Below are 24231 nucleotides of genomic sequence, written 5' to 3'. Positions count from 1 at the left end.
TGATTATATTTTGAATGACATGTGTAATATTGTTATTTCTTACTTACTCTGTTGTGTAGACTCCTGTTCTAAGTCGTCAATCCTCGACAGATTCTTCACTGAAAAGGACCAAGAGGAAAGCTCCTCCGCCCCCCTCCTCCCCGAGCGTAGTAGCACCTGAAATTTTCTCTCCAGACGATCTGCAAGGTACGGAGTCTTACCTCATTTATTAATATGAATGTGCATTTGATATTTATTTATTTATGTCAAGTTGCTTAGTTGCATATTCACTTGAAGGCTGTAAAACTATAATTTAGTGCCATCTAGTGGCCATTATTGAAAACATTTTTTTGATGATACTATCAATACAAGATGGGAATTGTGTTATAATATATATTTAAAAACATATATAACCAACCAACTAGGTACATTTGAATTCATATTTTTGCCCCAGTTGAAATAAATCTGAATAATTGGTGTTCTGAGATATTCATTGTAATTATCAAAGCGATTGTATATTTTGAATCATTGAATCAACTTCAGTCTGACTCCATCCTTTTTTTCCATCCGTTTTTATTTAATATTTGTTCCTTTGCTATTTGCTATTTCCACCCCCTGCAGTGACCCATTTGATTATATTAGCGTCTAAGTTCAAATGCTTTGAGCTATTCACAAATCTACTTACACCTTCCTTTCCTTTTCTTTCTGTAGTTTAAATCTCCCTTTGACACACTTTCCTGCCTTTGTCCTAATATACATAACACCTCTAATGGTATTGTCCTAAGAGGAAAACTCCACCTGCTTCTGTGCACAAAAGTATTTAAATAAACCAATACTTTCTGGAAATAATAACGCAACAGCCTAGATTTGTAGTGATTAAAATGATGTAATTTGATTCATATTGGAACATTTGGCCTATTGAGATCATTAAGTTTGCACTGTTGGCTTAAAAGAACATTGTTATGGTTCTCAAAGTAAGGAAATAATTTAGTATGTGTATAATATCCTGGTTACCTCCTCAGGACAATTGAAAGACCCATGCAAAGTTGGATGCTAAATTGTACCCACTGCTGTTATTAGTCAGTATTTCTGGGAAGGCCTACAGTAAGAATCCTCTTCCTGTGTTTTCTCAGGGCACAGACTGTAAGGAATGCATAGTTTAGTTTCAGTAGCCTTGAAACTTGGTCTGGCTTCCTACTCGCTTGTAGTCCATCTTTGAAGTGGAAAATAAAGGAATGTAGTTTTCACACTAATTTGTAAAACCACCGTAGCTAAATTCTTAACTAAATAAAATGAAAAAGCATGTTCACTTTGTTTGTTTAATAAATATATGTTATAATTCATATATAAGTGCTATACATGCAAATTTACAGTGCTTAAAATAACTTTTCTATAGTTAGAGAAATAGCATAACCCTGTATATACGAGTCTGAATTTTATAAACAATTGCAAGTGGACGTGGGTGGGGAAATTTTGTTGTCAAATCTTAAATGCAGGACAATACACGATTACGCAAACATTAATGAAATAATAAATATTTTTGGCCTCAATAGCTCATTCATGTGGAATTATTAAACGTCTGACTTTGTTTATATGGTCGCCCAGTTTGTAAAGATGGCCCCCCACTAACACAAAGTTTGGCAGTTGAATACCTGCCACTGACACTGCATGTTTCCATTGTGTCCTTGAGCAAGACACTAACTTTATTCATCTAGCTCCTTACCTGCTTTATAGTATATCAGGAAATGTGACAATAAAATGCCTCAAATAAAAGAAAGTCAAAATTGAAAAGTATAATGAAATAAACTTGCATGTTGTTTTTAATATAATAACTGTATTAGCATCTGTGCATCAAAAATCCCAAATTCCCTTGCTCTCCTAATATTCTCTATTTGTGTCCATATTTTTACAGCTAGCGTACCTGTTACCACACTGGAGGAAATAAGGGAGCAAGAGGAGACAATTTCTCCCATCTCTACAACCACCAGCACTGTCCAGGACGAAACTACCCAGAATGCATCTCCAGACATTACACTGCAAACCCCGCCCACCGAGACTGCAATCGAGACGTCTATAGAAGAGAATGGGGGAGACCTGTCCTCAGATGGCAAGTACGAACTATGGTCAAGATGCGTTCAACTTACTCTTCAAAAATTTGTAAAAAGCATTAGCAACACTTCAAATACTGTTTTTATTTGTCGCAGTAACAGCCAACTGCACAACGAGATGAACTCTTCTGAAAATGCTACAGAGCTGGAAAAAGTGGATTCTGAAGATGTGACTAAACTGGCAGATACAAGTAAGCTGTGAATTCAAGTATATTATATATTTTAATAATATATATTAGCAACATTATAAAATTAAATTACCTCATCTAGGAATAGGTAATACTGTTCATGTAATAGTACTGTTTAAATTTAATGAGACTAGCTCATGATTTATTATTGCAAGGTGACCCAATTAAAGAAGCAGTTCAATACACCTCACCCACTAAGCTTTCAAGGCTGTTATTGGACTTTCATGTAAATGTGATGTAAATGCTCTCAGAAATCAGCATTGACAAAAAAAAATTAAGAATATTTATAATATCAGTCTACATAAATGCTATTATTTTCAATAATTGTTCAGTCCAACCCACAACTTGTTTTAAATATGGATGGGACAAGACAAGCTCTCAAGATGCATTATATTTTTTTCCTCTGTATCTTTTTCTTATTGCATGCAAAATATGGCTTTGAATATTAACATAACATGACAGATTAATAATTGTTAACTAATAATGCCACTTAACCCCAAATTAGAAATACTACTGAACCACTTGCTTTTACTGAGAGAGAACTGATTCTTGATTAAAAAGACACAAGCATGCCATTGACAATTTGGAACGATCAAGTCATGATTTGATTAAAACTTATTGCACAACCTTATATAAAAAACAATGTGTTGCAATTTTACAAGAAATAATTAAAGAAATATGTCAATGCAAATGTTGAAACGTGTTTTTTTTTCCTCCTCTCACCCATAGTTGTAAATATTATTAGCTAAAATTAATTTATCTTCTCTATTTTTTTATAGGTGAGCCGTCTTGTGAGAGCATCCAGGTCAACAGTGACACGCTCCCCAGCCCTGCCCGCCTACTGCCTCCTCCTCTGCTCCAAGATGCAGAGACCCAGGCCTCCTCCCCTTCTCCTCCTCCTCCTACTTCTTCTCCTCCTCCTCCATCTTCTTCTCCTCCTCCTCCTTCTTCTTTTCCTTCATCTCTTCCTCCTCCTCCTCCTCCTCCACCCTGCGAGGACTCTGCACCCCCGGGAGAGCACGCTGTCACTGAGGCAGCCAGCCAACCGACCCTCAGCACCGCGACGCAAATGACTGGAGAGGATGCACAAGTTCAAACAGACTTGACTTCACATCCTGTTCCTCTACAGCAACATCCAGATAACGTTCCATCAAATACCCCATCTTCTCCCAGTCTGTCCGAATCAGGGAAAAAAGACATGGCCACATTGACGGATGACTTAGAAGTGACTTTAAACCTACCTGCAACGCCTTCTCCATCTAAGGTACCTTCATCTGAACTTGAATCAAAACCCAAACCATCTAACGAACTCACGCGAGACTATATCCCGAAAGTAGGGATGACAACTTACACTATAGTGCCTCAAAAATCACTTGAAAAGTTGAGGTATTTTGAAGTAGCCTTAACACTGGAAGCCCCACCTCCAAATTCACAAGAAAACGTTACTTTGCAAACTGCGCAACAAACTGTACAGTCACATAAGGTAGATCATGAGAAACGCAATACTACTAGCGTTACCCCAAACACTGTAAATGGGAGTATCCAGGAGTCGGCAACAACAAACCATGCACCACCTACAGCTACTACTTCTACGACAACTACTACTACAGATTTGCAAGTAGGTTCACCGACAGAGGTCAAAGAAATCAAAATTCCACCCGCAACCAAGCCAAAACCAGGATCTTTCCGCTTGCAACAGCACAAAAAAACACCTGGCTATTATGTAACATCTGCTGCGGAGAAGAGTCAACTCAATGCGAGCTCTACCAACCAAAAGCAAGAAAAAAAAGAGAGAGAAGCTCTGCCATCCCCTCCTCTTTCTCCCTTGCAGTCTCCAGTGGAGCCAGTAGAGGGAGGCAACGTCACAACAAGTCCCAAACAGGAGCATAAGGAACCAGCAATAGTAAGGCAAAGCAGTGTCCAGCCAAATTTGGGATTAAGTTTAGAGAAGTTGAGGAGTTTTGCGGCACCAAGGCCCTACTCTCCGTCTACACCATCCAAGTTTGCGCAAGCAGTGACCTCAGCGGTGAAGAGGAGTCAGTCCCTGTCCATTACAACGCACTCGCCCAGGTCACCCACCCTCTCTCCATCCTACTCCCCGACCCGCACCCCACCATTTTCACCGGTCAAGAGGCAGCCTCCGCTCCTGAGGTCAAAGGAAAAGGTGAGGCTTGATAGAAATGTTGAGCTTGGTTGTGTTTCAGGATGTAATACAATGTAATAGGTGATGCTTGCTATAATTGCATTTTAGGAGATAATAACTTCATATTTATAACTTCACACTAAAGTACACACGGTAATGAATGTGTTTCTTTGTGATTCCAGGTGGATGAAGTTGAGGAGCAGATAGAGAAGGTCTCCACATCAGATCAGGCACAGTCTGATGCCCCTTTGATCAGTGGCATTGTTGAAGTGGAAGGAGTCACCAATTTATAGAGATGCCTTATCTTCGGACAGTATGCCAGCTACTGTAATACAAGAGACAATAATGAAAAATGTATTATAAAATATAATTATATTGTCTACACGTTTGTTTTTCTGTACTAGTATGCACTGTATATAGCGTATAATTACTGTATTTCTCACACTTTATAAAGTGACCTTAATTTGAACTGCATCTTTATAATTATTATTGATTGTATTTTAGATTATTTGCATTTAATGCATTAAAATCTCCATATAATGTTAAACTGTAACCCCAAAACAGTTGTTTAAATTATTCATCTGATTTACAGAGTTGTAATTATTTTTAACTTAATTCTGGAAATGTACTTTTCTGTCCAGTGCCTTCCTGGTCTTGCCTACAGGCACATCTATTCTTTATGCCTTAAATGCTAAATGTAAATAAATGGAGAAGTTGAGTTACAGATAAATACACTGATGTGGCAGTGCGCGTGTGTCTGACTGTACTGCTGTGAATAAAGACTTCATCATTGTGCAGTGTGCGTGTTTGTTACATAAAGTCTATTCCACTGCATAAATGACTCCAGACGGCGCATGCTGAATGCAGTTGTCACTCACGCCTCCCAGCGACATGACGTCATGACGCTCCAGTAGGACACCTGTGCTCCACGTGCAACCGCGCACAGCCAGAGGAGCGCGCGAGGTCTGCAGCATGAGGTGCTCTGACAGGAGACACACACAGGTAAGACTCTATACTCTACAGGACTGGATCATACTGGACTGACCTGCGCGAAATGATCTGCGAGACGTGTATGTGCAGGAGAATGAACAAGGAACATAATAAACGATGGCTCCACAGTTATTATTTAGCTCAGATCCGTGCATGAATCTGTAGGTTGAGCACAATGTATTACGTAAGGCATTTGGTACATGCTCTTCAACTTTTCACGTATTGAAAGACTGCACATGACACAATCTTTTGTCAACTTGTCAACGAATGTAGAGCGTATTCTGCAGCGTCAGCAATTTTATGGAGTTATAGCCTAACTTTCTTTACACATGATACACCTCCACTGTGCAGTTTAGAAAATCTCAATCAAGATGACCTATTTCCTATCCGTATGGGCTACCTTTGTATGCTAGAGCAACACAATATCCCCACTAACCCCGAACAGCTGCTATTCTGGGCTAACTCTGTGCTAATGTATGGTAAGCTAACCTTTTAATTACGTTAGAATGGAGCTGGGGAGGCAAAACAGGACATAGAGGACATGACATTTAGCAAACAACCAAGCTAGACCTGGCTCAGTTTTGTGCACCATACATTTCTTATAATAATAATAATCTTATAATAATTTAATAAGTTTGGTTGTGTTGATTGTTGATGTCCTTGTACAAGTCTAACCTCTCACTTTAGGCTATTGTAGTTGAAGCTGTTCTTGATTTGAATCCAATGTGCAGAGGTGTTAGATATGCAAATCATGAAAGACAAAGATGCATACAGGATCTATTAACTTATTATAAACTAGTTGTTCTCAAGCTGTGAGATAAAATGATACAGTCCTCTGCTAAAAGTTTAAGTCCAGGTATTTAGTTGCACTGTTTTTTGTTCTAATTTGGTCTTCATCTTGGTTTAGTCCTGATTTAGGCCAATTTAAGTCCAAAAAAAAATCCACTCATACATGTAATAATAACACAACACATGCAAAGACGTAGTTATTGCTCTGATAAGTTTGCATTGTTTTAGTTCAGCCCTGTGACCTCATCTTTCATAACTCTCTTACTCGGTTTATTGACCCTTGGGAAAAGAGATTGTCTTTATTTTTCCTGTTCTCCTGTTCTCTTGTGGTCAAACTCTGTTACACGGTACTGTTTGAGAAAGATGTTGTCATTGTAGTATCTTTACCCCAAGAAAAACTCAGCCCATGTAGTACGTATTACTTACTATTTCATATTAACTACTACTGACAAGTTTAATTTATCTTTAGTCAAGGGAAATGTGTGCGTGTGGTGTCAGTGAATGGGTAGAGACGTTGGCTAACAGCATGTTTTGAGTTTGATGGCAGCGACACAGCGTAGATCTAAGCATAAACTTCGGCACAGGATGCGATGTAAGATGTAAATGATGCAATAAAGCTTGAAAAGGATTGAGTCAACGATAGTGGTGGTGAACAGGAGGAAATGTAAAGGCTGAGGAGGCTGATGGTTTTACAGCTGCGGTGGAGATGAATCAAAGGAAGATTGCTGCAAGTACCATAAATAGCAGTGCATTCCTAGTATTTATGTCTTGAAATGTGACTGGTTGAGGGTAGGGATGCACCAATACAATACTAGTATCGAGTATTGGGTCTTTCGGTTCATTGATATCAGTTCAGCTTTTTGGAAAACTGTGCTTAAGTTACTTTAAGGATGAGTTACATAACACTTTAGGAACAATTGTGTCATACATTATTTGAAAAATGAGAAATAACGGCTTTCTAGTAGAATTTAGGCTTTGACTCAAAGTGGAACTAAACACTTAAACTCCACCCACAACCACATTTTAAATAGAGCTACTAACTTGGGCAGAACCTGGAGGACTAAAGGGAAGAGTGAGGGGGAAGGAGGGGTGGGTTCTGGGGATATAAGGAACAGTGTGATTGGCCTAACAGATATCCATATTTCAAACTCCACCCCTAGAGCCAGGTGTGTGTAATCCAAAACATCTGGCTTTAAATCAGGGCAGTCCTGTGTGATGTCACATAGTACTTGAAATTTCAGTGGCAACTGGAGGAAGCGCTCAGTTTAGCTGCAAATGTACCTAGTTTGCACTAAAATAGTGAAAAATGACTAGGCACATTAGACAATACTATTAAAACACCATATACACAGTTTAAATCCACTTTTTTTGCTACTTATGTTTAGTTCCACTTAACCACTAGTAGGAACAGTATTCCTAACTTCAATGATACAATTTGCAGTTTCAGAACTTTAATACATTTACAACAAGAATACAGAATAGTTTACAAATATGATCCACTAATGTTTGACTGATCTATAAATATCATCATCATTACGGGTGTGGAGGACGAGTAGGAGAGTAGGAGGGATTATCTTAATGTTGGCTGTTAGCATTTGGCCCCACCACCACCCCCACCAGTCTACCCCCTAACCACCCACCCGCCCTTCCTCTCTCTCTCTCACTCTCTCTCTCTCTTTCCGTCCCCAGCTCCCTTCTCCTCTCCTCTGCCTGCGTCGCTAGTGCAGATGATGCCTGGGTGCTAGCTGGCCCACATGACTGATATGAGCGACACGCTGGCTGGACTGCACTGCACTTCCAGAGGCCTGAAAGTGGAGAGCGAGGAGAGCTTTGGGAGAGGTAATCTGAGCAGCCCGGCCATCATCCCCCTGCTAGCGACCAGGAACAGGACCGCGGGGAAGAGGTATGAACGGAGCATCTTTTACTTGTTTAGAATGCGGAGAATGTATGACACAAGAGTTGATGTCGGTGAGGTAAGCCTGAGTGTAAAGTTGTCACAGAAGTTCATTATAAAGCGGTCATATTGGTGCATTAAAATGTATGTAGGTCAGGATTAGGGCTGAATGATTTGAGAAAAAATATTTAATTGTGATTTTTCTGATAAGCATTGTAATTCTGTTCAAAGTTCACATTTTAAACGCATCTAGAAGAATTGACAAGAAGACTGAAATACGAATTTACACACATTTAATAACATGTTTGTACAGATCTAAACTACAGGGTTCAACGTTTTTTATGCAAAACAAGACAAGACAAGAATATGTTGTTGTTTATGGAGGAAAATATTGTACTTCAAAAATTGCAGCCTTTGTGATTTGCTAATTGCGATTTAGATTTGGTTACAATTAATCTTGCAGCCCTAGTCTGGATTACCTCCCTTTTAAAAGTTGTATTTTCTGATGCCATATTTTTGCAAAACTATTCATGAATCTGCTGTATCTTTGATTGTATATAAAAGAAGATATATACACTATTTTATCTTTCCAGGCCTCTTAATGAAAACATACAGGGAGATTTGTCCCGCTAACAGAATTCTTTTGCTATGAATACTATCTGGACGACTGAGGGATTACACAGACAGACAGTCAGATTTGTTATGCATGCATTTTTAGTAGTTTGTATGATTGCAATATATTTTTAGGGCTGTACTTGACAAAAAAAAAAAAAAAAAAGAAACCTAAAACTAAAGGCATGCTCTGTGTATTAATTCATCAACTAAAAAGAGGGCGTGGCACTGCCAAGCTTTGAAAATCATTAGGATTTTGTGCAAAAATAGGTATGTATACAGAGAAGTTCTCGTTAACATATTCAGACATCACTCCCAAAACTCATGATAACTCACTTCATGCATTCTCCTTTCTGCTGTTGTCCATATAACATATAATTTAGTATCAGCAGCTTATTAATTCCCCTATGAGATACCTATTACACATGGCTTATCAACAGCTATAATGTATTTACATATATTAATAAATGTTTTATATATTTTGATTAAATTCAAGTTTATTTATATAGCACATTTAGACCCCAGCTAGGCCTATCACGATAATTACTGTATCGATTTTTTGTTCAGTATATGAAAGCTTTGTACTACTGGGACATTTTTGATTGTTTTTTGGCTATACACTGAGATTTAAGCTGTGAAAGGTTGAATTAATAACTTCTATGACTCATTACAGATGCAAACTAACAACTAAAGTGTTTCATTTTGCTATTTATTTACTGCAGCTCATGATTTTTTAACAGTATTGTAGATTTAGAATAGTTTTTGTGGTTTAAATCTGCTCTTGGAGTTATTGTGTCAGTGACATAAATTAGTTTCAATATTATTGCTTATTGTCTATATTTACTACAGCAATATATCAACCTTCAAAATGTATTATTGTGACAGGCCTAACTCCAAAGTGCTTCATATGGAAGTCAAGATATAAGTGCTTCTAGTGCTTGTTAATGCCTTATGAATAGTTACTAACTTGTGATTTAAAGCTTTACCTTAAGTATTTGCATTAACATGGCGACGTGCAGTAAATGGTTAAAGTCTGACCTTGTGTGTGCTGTGAGTGTGTGGAGAACATAATGGCTCTATAATGGTTCTACTTCTAACCCTATGCAAGTCTCATGTTACACAATACCACTATTTGTGATTATTTCATGCTATAGTGTAGGACACAAAGAACGTCCTCTTCAAATATTTGCTGATTTATTTTCTAAAATTATAATGCTTTCAAGTTGATAGATGTTCTGAGATGTATTATTTAAAAGCATAATTTTGTCTCAGTGCAGATTTCACATCCAGGAGCTTCAAAATTTGAGAGATGAGCTGTGAAAAAACAAAAATTCATATCAGAACAAGAGTGTGGAGGTGTAAATTACAGAGTTAGCAGTTTTTATGTGTTAATAAGACCCCAGGTAAATCAGACATTTGTAAACTTAGGGATTTGCTGATAATAGCCATAGTAGGTAATGTATCACTGATTGCTAATATCACAATAAAAAAATAAAATAAATAATAATAATAATAAAAAACATTGATTGCTATAGTAAAATTAACATATATTTTTGTGCTTTGCAACTGTGACACTGGCTGCATTTACATGCACATCAAAAATCTTAACATTATCTGATTTCTGGAGTTATCAGATTATTGAAATGCCATAAAAACAGTTACATCTGATACGAGTGATCTGGTTTCTTTCTGATTGTTCATGCCTGCAGGTTGACAAGGAATATTGTGCCAAAAATTGTTAACTAATGCGGCACAGACAAAAAAAAAGAGAGAGAGAAAATATTAAAGATTAAAAGAATGATTTCAAAAGTAACTCTACTTTGTCTTTCAAAACAAACAGTTACTCTAAAAGTACAGACATGCCAAAGGTGTTTTTCATGATTAGATTTCTTTTGTGCATGTAAACACACCAAAAATCTGATCAAAATTGCGGATTATCTAGTAAGATCATAGTTATTTTATTGTTATTAGCTGTGTAAATGTAATGTAGGGCTGCACAATATATCACAAAAATATTAATATTGTAAAATTGTGTGATGCAGTAATCAATATCACAAGAAAATAAATATATCAACACAAAATTCAAAATTTTACAGTTAAATTTATTTTTATATAAAATGCACAAAAAGGTAGACTTTTATTTAGTTTTTATTTTGACACAGTTTGAAGGTATTATATATATTTTTTTATTTAACTGGACTTATTTTGTCAAAAAGTTCTTGTGATTTATTTGTTTTCTTGCGGTATCTATTATTGCATAAGCCAGTTGATAATTTGCAGGGACATCATGCTGGGGTACTGCATGTATGTCTATGGTGAAATGTTCAGCAGTATATTGCAATAATATAATATATATTCATATATAATATAATATACTAATATAATATTGTTGTCATAAAACAAAACATAGTTATCAAATATCACATTCTTACTCTCATATTCATTGTATCTTGTAGAGCTGCACAATATGAGTAAAAGACACAATATTCAATAACTGTTTTGTATTGTGATAACAATATTATTGAGACATTGTAATATACTTTTTCGCACAATAATTTTTGTTAATTTAAAGCAAAAGATACATATGCCTTAATTTACTCGTAAAACTGGGTCAAAATTAACGACCCAATTCTAATATAGAACTTAATATCTTTTTGTTTATTTTACTTCAAAAAAAGTTTTGTAAAATGTTGTGTTGTTGTGATATATTTGATTTCTTGCGATATCTATTATTGCATTAGCCAGTTGATAATTTGCAGGGACATCCTGCTGGGGTACTGCATATATGTCTATGGTGAAATGTTCAGCAGTTACCATGGTGACGCAATGCACAGATCAAGCAAACACAGCCTAATACATTTGTAGTTTGTCTGAAAACTGAACAAAAAGCACATTTAAACAACACATTTTCGGGGGCTGTGATCAACACAAGCCTTCATGGTCCTATTTAGGTGTTTGATTTTCGATAAAAATGGTGAGAGTTCTTGCTAGCTTGTGACTATAATGTTATTTGAAAGGGGGGCTTGTTTAAATGCACAAATCAGCTTACCTGTTGTAGTTCCAACTAACTCAGTTCTTTATGGTCCGATTGTGATAAAACAAAGCTCAGACTAAAGTGTAACTTGAGTAACAGAGCTCCAGACAGAGCATAACCTCCTGTTAGCTTCAACCTGCAAGGAATGTTGATATTTTCGCAATCTACTGTGCAAGTGTTGTCACAATACAAAAATTTCAAACTCGATTTCAATACTAAGGAATAGACTTGATACTTATGCATGATTCCGATACCACAGGGATAATAAAAACACACATAACATCACTATTTAGACAGAAGGATGTAATTTTCAACATTAAATAATAGTACTTTATAATAGTACTTTATTTTATGTGGCCTTATATCTGTGTAATCCCTGAGGCGTCCTGGTATCTTCCATAGTGGTCCATGGGCGTATTCTATGATTGTATGTCTTATACTTTTTCTGATACAGCTCAAGATCATTCTAAAGTTATTCAGGAAAGGTTCATTTCTGTCTTATGAATGTGGCCTTTTTAGTATCAATACTTGCTCAAATAAGTGTCTATTTCGATAATAGTTTTAGTATAATTTTTGATACTTTTGACAACACTACATTGCACAGTCCTACATCTAGCCTCACCCTGTGTCCATGCGTATTGTTGAATCATTGAATGACGCTGCTCTCCCTCAGCCTAAAAGTGCATGTCTCACTGTTTGCGTCCCTGCCCACTGCCTGCTCAAGAATAATGTACTTATTGTATTTGGGAGTCAGACAGTGCAGTCTGTGTCTGAGCCGCGCCGTAGACTTTGTACCTGCAAATACAATTGGCCCGACCCGTGCATAGCTGTCAATGCGATGCAATGTATTATTTCACCAGGGCAGTTAAAGTGCTGGAATTGGACCAAGCACCTGTTAGACTGAGTAACTGAGTAACCGCTGTGTTTACCCAGCAGTAAAAAGTACCAGCCACTTTTTTGCGCAACACATTTCCTCATGCATTTTACAGTTTTGGTTTTATGTGTAATTCAATGATTAACCATTAACTTTGGCTTTATAAAGATGCCAGACCTTTAAAAACATCCAGTTTTGTTATGGTATAGACAGAATATCTATTTTTTTGTATGTTTAAAATTCTACAATGATTACTCTTAGGCCTGTTACGGTAAAAAAATTCGTGTGTGATATATTGCTGTAGTAAAATTAGAGATAAACGATAATATTGAAGCTAATTTATGACACTGACACAAAAAACCCAAGAGCAGATTTAAACCACAAAAACTAAATGTACAATATTGTTAAAAAAATCATGAGCTCCAATAAATAAAAATATATGTTATTAATTCAACCTTTCACAGCTTAAATCTTATCGGGAAAAAAAAAATCTAAAAATTAAAACTGTATATGTTATAAGTTAGCATAAGTTAGCATGCAGTGTTTTAATGCTTAGAATGTGTAGTAGATCATTTACAAAAGGGCTGCACAAAAAATCTAATTGTATTTTCTTTTGTGTGTGTTTGTTTTTTTTTACCTAAATTGTGATTGATTAGATTTGCAACGTATGTTTAAAATGTAGGTTTCTTTTCAGAGTGCACACTGCAACTCCAGAAACATTAACATTTGAGAGACTGAAAAATGAACTGATAAATAAACCAAAGAATCCCATGCATTTCAGAACGTGTTTGTAGAGGTGTCTAAACTACAGGTACAGCAAGATTTTTCTGTAAAAAACATAAAACGTACTTTGCAGAGGATATTTGCAATTTGATAATTGTGCAAAATCAAGTTGCAGTTCTAATTCAGTTGAAATATATTGTGCAGCCCTTGTTTAAAATGTTGTGTCTTTGCAAAACATAAAAAAAATGCTATAAATTGTGTACTGTATGATAAGAAGTGTTGACTATTCTGTATAAAATTGAACTTGATCACATTTGGTATCTAAACACCATAATGAAATTTAAGGAATTTAAGAGGGTACATAAACTTTCTAAAGCCAGTATATTCCATTGCTTGTGTTGCAGTTAAAGTCTTATCTTCAGAATGGGGTGTGTCGTCTGGTGCTCAAAAGCAGGAGGGCTCCATGTTCTGTCTTTATCACCATCTTTATATATTTTACTGGTCATTCCTGCACCTAAGAACAACTAATTATAGCTCATAAAACTGTTACAGGTTTTACTGCTGTTTGACAAGACAGGGGAGTCATTGTCTGTGCGCGTACAAGTGTGAAGTAACATTATACATAGATATTATCAGGCTGTAGGTGTAACTGTTGATAACTTAATCATAAAAGTTGTTATGAACCAGTCGTGTGTTGCATATTTTCTATTGAGAGTGGTGCAGCGGGCTAAGCAGTGCACACAAAGAGGACGGGTTGTCTGTTTGTTCCTCACGTACCTTCATTGCCATTGTGTCATTAAGCAAGCCTCTTTATCTCTGTATCTAGTGCAAGATTCATCATAATTAAAGAAATGACTGAAATTTGGTGATTGCGTAGACTGCATTTACTTAGGGAGGTGTTCCAGGCACACCGAAAGGAGCCCCGGGGAAGACCCAGGACACGCTGGAGGGACTATGTCTCTCGGCTGGCCTGGGAACGCCTTGGGGTCCCACCGGAGGAACTGGAGGACATGTCTAGGGTGAGGGAAGTCTGGGAGTCCCTGCTTAGACTGCTGCCCCCGTGACCCAGCCCCAGATAAGAGGGAGAAAATGGATGGATGCACTTACTTAAAAGTGCTGTATCTGATTTTTACTGTCTATAAAGTGTAAAAAACAGAACTAGTTTATTTCTGTATGCATAGCTCTATTCCTCACTTACCTTATGTGTTCTGAGCATTCTAATTATTTACCATGATGGGTTTATAAGTGCTTTTCTGCCAATGTAATGCTAACAAATAGTAATGCTAACAACAGTGCACTTCCTGATTCTCAAAGGATAAAACACTTGATAATTAGATGCAGTCAGCACACAGTGGTCTTAATTTCTACCTGAAGGACTGTATTTACATTTACTTGAACACAATTTGCTCAACTTCATCTCTTTTAGTATGATTTCCTTTGCAAAATATCTTGTTATATACAAAATCTGCTAACTTTGCAGTTTTAGACCCCTATAAATATGCTCTGCAACATCCATGTGATCCTCATATTTTAGCAGTTAATATTTCAGTTTTCTATCAAACATTAATGCTCCTGGATATGTGAAAAAGGTCAACTTTAAAAAAAAAAAAACACTATTAAAATCTGATGGTAATTACAATGTTAGCCAGAAAAGTCGAAATGCAATATCTGACATCATAACATCAAACCGAGTCAAAGTGCGTTCTATTCTAACCCCCTCTACTCTTTTACTTGTAGAACCAATGAAGAGGAAGAGGACTCCTTCTCTGCCGTCCCTAACCCTTTTACGGAGATCCTCCACTCCGCCCTCTCCTCCAATCGAGTGGAGGAATGTCTTTTACCCTGGACCAAAAACAGTTCAACTCAGGTACGACGCACTCATTCAAAGTGATTGCTGAAAAATGAACGTTGCCGTACTTTGTCGCCATGTCAGACGTCTAATTGTAGAGAAATGCATAGTTACACCATGTTTGACTGTGCAGCGTTGAAGTGACGGTAGAACCAGTTGTGCAGGTTCAGAGACGGGCTGTGGTGAGCTGATAATGCCGTGTCAGCACGCTCTAATAATCCACACACACGGAAGGCACTTTGTTCTGATGACAAATTTGAACTCTGCTGGCTTGGTTAACAGACCTGCCACAGGGTAAGTTTGCATTAAAATGTCACTGTTGGGTAATGTGAAATTTAAAAAAATAAACATTTCTGATTCTACAGTTAGACAGATGTTTTAGTGGAGTACAAGTAGACACAGTGACAGTAATAAAGCAGAATGTGGTTGAATCTAAGGCTTGTATAGTCAGTTCTAGTGGACTCTTTTGGCTTTAAATTAATTTTAAAATGCTTTTGGCCACCTTGGGATACATAGTTAACATTTTCTAACTTAAAATGGTGTTTACATTTGGAGACAACGCTTCAACGACTCCTCCTTCTAATTAGTTTAGCATTAGAGCTCCCTCTGCTGTGAGCAATGTGAAGTGCAGAATGAGTTCGATTATGGTTTATTATGGTAAAGATTTGACATAGATCTGCTTTAAAAACTAGGGCTGGATTTGGAGCCAAGTTGCATATTAGGAAAACCAACCGTGAGTATCAAAGAGCCAATCCGGAGTGAGGCTATTGAAGGTAACACCCCTTCCTGCACCGCTGGTTTAGCAGGGAGAGTACCCTTAGCAACGCTGTCAATCAAACCTGTTGCTAATGCTAGTGGAAGCGACCTCGGGGAAAGAAGGCGCCTGATTTGTCTGTTATTAATGTTCATATCTTGAGTTATGCACAAAATAAACCAAATAGACCAAATAAAAACACCATGATCATGTAGCTCGGATTAAAATGAACATTTTAAGACCAAAACGACAAGCCTGATAGTGGAAGTTACAGAGAGAGGGGTGACAGTTTTCAAATGTAAAATGAATTGGAGCCAGAGTTAATGGAGCTGGAAGTACGTCCATGCTCACTTCCTATTTCGAACGCGGCTAGCAGTTTACCTATGTCCATTTGAGATTCTATATACATGCACGGCTCCATCTTTGTTTTGATAAAGGCCATGATAATGATGTCTCTGATTGGTTAGGTTTTTTTGGTTAGTTTTGAATTGTCTGTTCAATCCTTTCTCATTTGTTTGCTTTTAACACAGATCACACTTTACATACATACATTGTTGACTCACTTCCAAACAACTCACCACCCAGTATCTTGTTGAAAAAATATAATTTAGCTTATTAACATAACACAAACATAAGTGAAATCTTAACAACATAACTCCATAGTAGTACTACTGCATTTAATTTCACTAGTTGAGGCATGTGGTTCATGAGCTTATGCACATCCTAAAAAGATATCACATGATTGTAATTATATCTCAAACCTACCAATTACATGTCAGGGTCTGGTTTTCAAATGAATAGTGGTGTATAGATTTTCCTACACTGCTCCATTAGTTTTGAACCGGATCATTTTAGATGGCCATCTTTGCTGCAGTTGATTTGACATCTTAGTATTTGTGGTGCCAGTGACTCATAGGAAAGCAACTTACAAATCTGCTCATCATACTGTCTAACACTGATACATTCGGTAGACTCTGTAGAATCTGATAATGTCTAAATTTCAGTTGGAGGGGGGAGCTTGCCTAATTTACAAATAAAATAAAAAAAAGTTGAACCTGGTCACTTTGATAAGTATATTTAAATTTTCTTGCTAAACAACTAGCTTCAATGCCTATGTTGTGCCTATTCTTATTTACATTGCATATGGTTGATACTTTTAAACAAATTGTACTGCTGTTGTTGTACTTTACACAAACACTGAAGTTTGCCCGACTCCTCCAGTGATTTAGTCCATAAATTCTAGGTTTGATTGACAGTGTTGCTAAACCTTCCACCCCCTGCTAAACCAGCAGTGTGGGCGGGAAGGGACCTTACATTCAACAGCCTCACTCCAAACTGGCTCTTTGGTTGTTATGATATTCCTGATCGGAATTCCAAACATGGAACTCGGCTCCTAATTCGTCCCTATATAACGGCTAGCCTCGATGAGCTTAAGTTGGCTGGAGCCGAACACTATGGGTGACGTCACACTCCCTTAGTCCACTTCTTTATAAAGTCTATGTAAAAAACATATAATGTTGTCAAATATAAAGAACAAAAGAGCCAGGGTTTCCCAGGAGAACTCTCTTTGAGTTGTGTCCGCCATAATGCAAGTCTGGTCTTCTACACGGAGACAGCACAGGGACACAACGAATATTTCAAACATCCCGAAAATAAATATTCATATTTATTTATTTATTATTTATATTTATCACAGGGCCTTTGTAAGTACCTGTGATGGTTAAATATGTATTTAATGGGGTAACAATGTTACTTAGTTTTGCTTAAAATTATAATATCGAGAAAACTTTAACCATACACATCTGCTTTTTCAATCTTTAAATTGCTGATTCTACTGTTGAATTATCAGTTCCTACTTCAATTTTAAATTATGGGCCTTTTAGATTATTGTGAATTAAATTTAAATAGTATGGATTTTAGCCGTTTATCTTGATACTTCTTGTTGAGGGGGAGGAAATGGATGACTTCATATTTGAGTATTGAGCGCATGTCTTTCACCTCAGGATATGACAGTGATTGTTGTCCTCTCTCTCTCCTGGGTCCATGGTGGAGGAGAGGGGGATTTGTGCGGATTTGCTGCTTTCTTTGATAAGTGCACCAATAATCCTCAGGTTTCCCACAAGAGGGGCAAACTGACTCTTGGTTATTAACCCCTTCTTAGCTGCAGCCTGCTCGGGTAGTTGGAAAACTGTCACTGGCACACAAAAAAATACTTTACTGGTAACTACTGGTACATATTTGGCTCACATCACATAAAAATGCACAGTAAAGTATATTACTAAATCTATAGTCACAGTTCATGTAATGATCCATACTTATTTTTTTAAAAGAACAACATACATGGAAATAGTAAAATCGTTTACAAATGGTGTACCATCTGAGGGCACTCACAGTCGTGCATGTTTTTGAAGGTGTATTTGAGCAATAAAACACATGGATGGTTTAATGCAGTACTGTGGAACAAGCAGGGAATAAGTAGTAGACTTCCTCCACAAGAAAAATTACATAGTGCACCTTTAAAGGAAAAAAAATCTAAGTGAATGTACACCCTACAAAAATAGACTTGCACTGCACTATAAAAATTTTACATGTTGTATAAAACATTTTTCATTGCTCCTTCCAGCCTAACCTCTCCACAGTGGTCCTGTTCAGCAGCCTGCCTTAGACCATCTTTAATCCCGAGAAACAAAAGACACAAAGTCCGAATCTACAGCTGTTTTCTGTCACAATGCTCATGTCAGGGGTCACGACCTTTCTCTCATAGCCAATGACATCACCGTCCCAGCAGCCCGACCCACCCCCACCCCTCCTACCTCCTTTCCTCCTTGCTCACATTGTGTCATCTTTTCTCAACCATCTCCACTTATCTGATAATAATGATCTTGCACTCTTCGACAGCACTTGATTATACAATGCAGAGTCCAGGAAAATGTCTGCATCGTCTGTCATTGCGGCGAACCGGAGTGAGTTTTCATTTCACCACAGCTCCCTTGAATGCATCACGCAGTTGCTGGAGAGAGCTGTTGGTTGACATGGCTTTGTTTTGCACTGAGGCTAAACTGGCATGAGAAATGTTCTTATCAGAGTGTGCTGTTGGCCCTGTGTTTGCAGCGTCACGGTCCATTTCCACATGAAAACCACCGCGTCATGACAGCTACACTATGTCAGTGTAAACGTCTGATGTCAGCACAACAGTCACTGAGACCAGAAAATATACTTCCAAACATTGTAATTACATTTATGGCCCAATAATCTTTCCATCTCTGTGCCATACGGACAGAGTCCCTCTGTCATGGTATAGTATTATCACATAGTATTATCACATTAACTTGACTGTAAAATATTTTATTGCAGCATAGCGCTTATGTACAATAAAAATAGTGATACTATTTTCAAGTTTTGTCTTGCGCATGATTATATTGTAATACTTTAGATATTACAGTATAACCATTAGTGTGAACAACAGTTAGCAACAATACAGATTAGTTTTATTGTGTATTTGTTCATTGATTGTTCAGATTTTGTCTCCTAGAAAAGAATCTTAAAAATAACATTTTGGTTGTGATTCCTTTTTTTCATTTTTGAAGTCACTGAGAAACATGTACTTTTTTGTCAATTCTGAATACTATAGCTTAAAAAATGTATAATAATGAAGAAAAAAAACATATATAAGTCGTACCGGACTATAAATTGCATTTTTTGGGGAAATTTATTTTACAAAATCCATGACCAAGAACACATATTTTATCTTTAAAGGCAAGTTATAATAATAACAGTAAAATAGAGAACAACAGGCTGAATAGCAGTACAGTGCACTAACTTAACAAATAGACAACATAACATACCAGAATACAGGTCTGGTATGTTTACGTAAGATATTAACAGTTAATCAGTTGAGGCCTCGCTGTTTCGTGGATTTTTTTTTCTGTACAATTTTGCATGCTTTTTTTTTTTTTACTGTGTATGAAGGTGCATTGTGTTCTGTGTCCAATCAGTCTCCTCCGTGCCATGTCTCCTGTACAGTACAGAATGCATTCAGCCAAATTTATGTAACCTTTGTTTTATTTGACATATATTATTTTATGTATTAACATTTATTTGGGTCATTAGTATTTTGTTTATTACTTTGTACTTATTTTATTAACAAATAATATTATTTATTATATTATGTTGGATACATTATTTACTTTCTTCATAATAATATTAGTTCCTACTTATTGTTGCAGTACAGCCCATTTGAGGAGCGCATCGATAAAAACATAACAAGTGAACGTGCACAGGGTGCGCACCGGATGAGATGAGTTAAGTTGTTGAATAAAGACGAGCTGTAACTGTCCTGCTGTGTTGATCTATTTAAGCAAAGAAGACAGCAAGAAAATACATCATATTAAATGTAACTGTAACCCGCCAAACCAAGGAAGGATCATCAAGGAAGGGGGATATAAAATATGAAGGTTTGAACTTGAGAGTGTTTAAATAAGAGAGAAATGTGAGAAAATGTTAATACCTGTCTGAGAAAAGTGTATAAAGTGTGCGGTGAGGGATTTTACAGCTTTAAAACATATATAATAATTGTGAAAAATAAAGCTGACTACTTCAAGGATTTTGCCTATTGCAGGTTATTTTTAGAATATAACCCCGCGATAAACGAGTGACCACTGTATATACACATATATATACACACATATATATACACACATGTATATACACATATATTTTTAATATGTAAACATTCTTTTTAAACTAATATTGCTTTATTTTTTATTGATGAAGGACATAGAGGAGGGTGTGTCCAGTCTCCTTGCTGAGCAGCGCACATTACCAGAACTAAAATCACATTGAGGCCATATTTATTCCAGTCAAATGACTCATAACTGATGCTATTACATCTGTGTATGTGAGCCTCCAGAGTACACGGTGCAGAGTTCTAGTCTCCATGTGGTCACCATTGACAGACGTGAATAATTTATAAAGGATGACTGCATCATGCCCTGTTATTCTTGCCCACTGGACTAAATGTTACACACACAAAGCCATGACTGGTTTTAAATCACAACTTGCAGAAATATTTAGACTAACCAAGTTCTTTTAGTACTATTAGTATTGCACTAAAGTGTACATATCATACATTGTTTTGGCCTCAACATTTGTATTTTATGTTTTAACTTACAATGATAATGTTTGGAAAACCCACTTCAGGTTTGAATAGATTTGCATTGGAGCTCCCTCTGTAGACAGCAATCTGAGCCATGAAAATAGCCTTTTAGCAGTCATTTAGCAACAGGGGCGACGGTGAGTCCGGTGATGGTTTATGAACACAGGACACTTCCAGGTTTAAATCTATTATGTAATAATCTTGGGAAATTCACAACTGAATGATTTCTGAGCACTCAGTGGAAAACCTGCCTCATAAACAGGATTAATGAAACAAATGTGAATGAAGAAAATTATATTGTATTATAGTAAGTCGAATTACCTCACTGTGGAGAGCGCAAGATCAGATCAAATGGCACACTGTGAAGCAAGTGGAAAACAATGGGTGCTAGCATTATAGTTGATTAGCTGCTTAGTGAAGGCAGTTTGCCATTTAATATTAAAGTCAAATGCTGTTATTTCAAACCAAATGTGATGTTCAAAATTCACACAAGATTTGACTGTAATCTTTATCATCTTAAGAACACATTATTAAAGCCACATTCGTGTTTGATAAAATATGCTTTTGGGATAAATATTTCACATTTTATAACATAAAAATAATGTCGTCATTTGGAAAATATACTTCACTCCCTCTGCTGTCAGCAACAGGAATGAACCACGGGAAAGTAAACACATTAGGTCTCGTGATGTCTTAGTTGTGAACAGAAACTGCGTAGGGGAAGTCTGGAGTTTTATCTGTGACGCACCTAAACAGGCAAAATGCAAATGTAGCATTTTTGAGTGCTCAGACAAGACGACTTTGGATTAACGCATTAATGAAACGAGTATTAATGAAGCAAAAATACAAAAAATCCAGGTATGTTTTCGATGAGGGCACAAGAGTTTAATATGGTTAAAAAACTTTTCCCTAATATGTGTTCTTTAAGTTGTACATTTTTCCTATTCAAACTTTCTGTCCTCAAAACTTAGGCTTGTCTTTTAACTGCACATAAACGCTCCATTCACTGCACAGATAAAACTGTAACATAATTACCATTGCATATACATCATAAAGACATCCATGCACTGTTAAATCCCCTAGTAGTTACTTTGGCTTGTTACTTTTGGCACGGCTGTAAAAGGGGGTCTCAATTGGACAAACCACGGTCAAGGACAATATGTCTGCTAGTGTCTTTGTTATGGGAGCGTTGGAGACTGCGTTATCATGGTGGCTCCATTAATTCCACTTGATTTTAGCTGCGCGGCGATAAGTGTTAGCGTCTGCTTGTCTCTGTCTCACAAATCACCGAGCCGTGTTTCAGATAAAGAGAGAGGCTGTGGGAGGGTGCTGCGCGTTCTCATAGGCGACGGAAAGGATAGTTCTAGTGACAGAAGAGACCACTCCTCACTTCAAAGTAGAGCTGCAAGATTAATCGCAATTTAAATGGATGCAATTAGTGAATCGTGAAGTCTGCAGTACCATAATTTCCTCCACAAACAACAAAATATCCTGTTGCATTTTGCGTAAAAACTTCTAACCCTGTAGTTTAGATCTATACAAATGTTCTGAAATGTGTTAGTTTGTCATTTCACATTTCAGTCTTTTTGTCAATTCTTCTGGAACTTTGAAAAAATCTCATTATTAAACCATAAATTGCAAATCTAATCGTAATGCTTTTCAGGAAAATTACAATTTGATATTTTTCTCAAATCGCTCGGCTCTACTAGCAAGCTTGTATCAAAAAAAGGATGGTGATAAAAATCTAATTGGGACCTCATTCTGTAACATTATTGCCTGGTAAATCCAGAATAATATCTCTCTGTTTTTTTATACAGATTGAAATCAGTCCGGTCCCTATGTCCTCTGTTCCCGGTTAAACATAATCAGGTCCGTTTCTTTCAGTGACACATGTAAAACAAAGGAGCTCGTTGGCCACTTATGATTTACAAATAAAATCAAATTCATCTCACCTCAGATTAACAGATTTGCTCATAGATTCAGCAGAAACCCACAATATTTTTCAGCCTCCTGGGATATTTTTTTCTCCTTTATTGTTTCCAATACAGACACTGCATGTCCCCAGTTGGATTATCCACCTGCCAATCACACCCATTTGAAAACAAAGTATTTAAGATGTGTGTATTTTGGATGTCAGGCAACGTGACTATATGCTCTTTTGATCAAATCTCCATATCGTGATTCACAAATTTTCTCTGCTACTCTATGCTCAAATGTAGACACCAACACCTCCTACTGATCAGACTTAGCAACGCCCTAAAGAGTAACAGATGTATACCACCAACTTAACAAAATCAAAATTATATTATTATTTTTTTGCAAATTGTAAACCTTTAGCAGAAAGAAATGCTCTTGTTGTGTCCCTGAGCAGTACTTTTAGCAATGTTATGGTAAGAAGGCCGTCTACTGTGGTTTGTGGTGGCAACCCAAAAAAGGGAGGAGCTATAAATGAGTACTCAGCTATATATACTCTAATGGTAGTAGCTAAGTTCATCACTTTACTGAGTAGAAATGAACAATCCTGCAATATCACCAGTGTGTTAGTTCCATAAATATTATATGTTTATGGATTGTGTGGCTTAGCTGTGAAACTCAAAGGTTGCTGGTTTGATCCTTGACCTCACTGTTGTTATATCGTAGGGTAAGACATTTCACCCATTTTGTTTAAGCATAAATAGGATGTGTTCTTAATGAGTGATTGGCAGTGGTCGGGTTGGCATTCTACCAGAGGGTTGCGGCGACTGCAAAAATAGTTTACCACCAAGTGTGGGGAGTGAATGAATAACACATTACAAAGCGAAGCATTGTGTAATCAAATAAATCATTTTTGTCATTACACGCAGTAGTCATTGTCAGGGAGTTCAGTCACCATTGTTTATTTGTTTAATATTTGTCTTTCTCTGTTACTATGGGCCTTAAGCTGGATACACACTAAACAAGTTTCAGTTAAATGGGAACTGTCTGGGATAGTGTGATGCATTTGTTTCCTTGTAGTTTTCCAATCTCCACCTACTTTAAGCGTTTTTGTCACTACTGATAATGCACCATGACATCAAGTATCTGGGATAGTGTCAGGTAGTTTCCCATGATTTTTAGTAACAATGTGCCTGATTGGACAAAAAAGGTGATTCTGTCAGGA

General features: G+C 36.9%; 2 protein-coding genes across 3 annotated transcripts in view; both read left to right on the top strand.

The window, feature by feature from the left end:
• cobll1b (cordon-bleu WH2 repeat protein-like 1b) overlaps positions 1 to 5214 on the top strand; it is a 40427-nt gene extending 35213 nt beyond the window's left edge. The window contains exons 9-13 of one of the 2 annotated variants that reach the window (XM_033986893.2): positions 60 to 186; positions 1892 to 2090; positions 2184 to 2278; positions 3055 to 4439; positions 4601 to 5214. In XM_033986893.2, coding sequence (XP_033842784.1) covers positions 60 to 186; positions 1892 to 2090; positions 2184 to 2278; positions 3055 to 4439; positions 4601 to 4711 — 1917 coding nt within the window. In that variant the 3' untranslated portion in view covers positions 4712 to 5214. The remainder of the gene's footprint in view (positions 1 to 59; positions 187 to 1891; positions 2091 to 2183; positions 2279 to 3054; positions 4440 to 4600) is intronic. The other variant, XM_055230484.1, reaches the window with a different exon arrangement.
• A 145-nt stretch (positions 5215 to 5359) lies between these two features.
• The window catches only part of grb14 (growth factor receptor-bound protein 14), a 46220-nt gene continuing 27348 nt past the window's right edge, over positions 5360 to 24231 (top strand). Inside the window, exons 1-3 of the mRNA XM_033987477.2 lie at positions 5360 to 5420; positions 7887 to 8100; positions 15072 to 15201. Of these exons, the coding sequence (XP_033843368.1) occupies positions 7952 to 8100; positions 15072 to 15201 (279 nt within the window). The 5' untranslated portion in view covers positions 5360 to 5420; positions 7887 to 7951. The remainder of the gene's footprint in view (positions 5421 to 7886; positions 8101 to 15071; positions 15202 to 24231) is intronic.

This window comes from Periophthalmus magnuspinnatus, chromosome 21 (genome assembly GCF_009829125.3).
Source record: "Periophthalmus magnuspinnatus isolate fPerMag1 chromosome 21, fPerMag1.2.pri, whole genome shotgun sequence".
Classification (NCBI taxonomy): Eukaryota; Metazoa; Chordata; class Actinopteri; order Gobiiformes; family Gobiidae; genus Periophthalmus; species Periophthalmus magnuspinnatus.
This window is presented reverse-complemented; position numbering and strand designations above follow the sequence as displayed.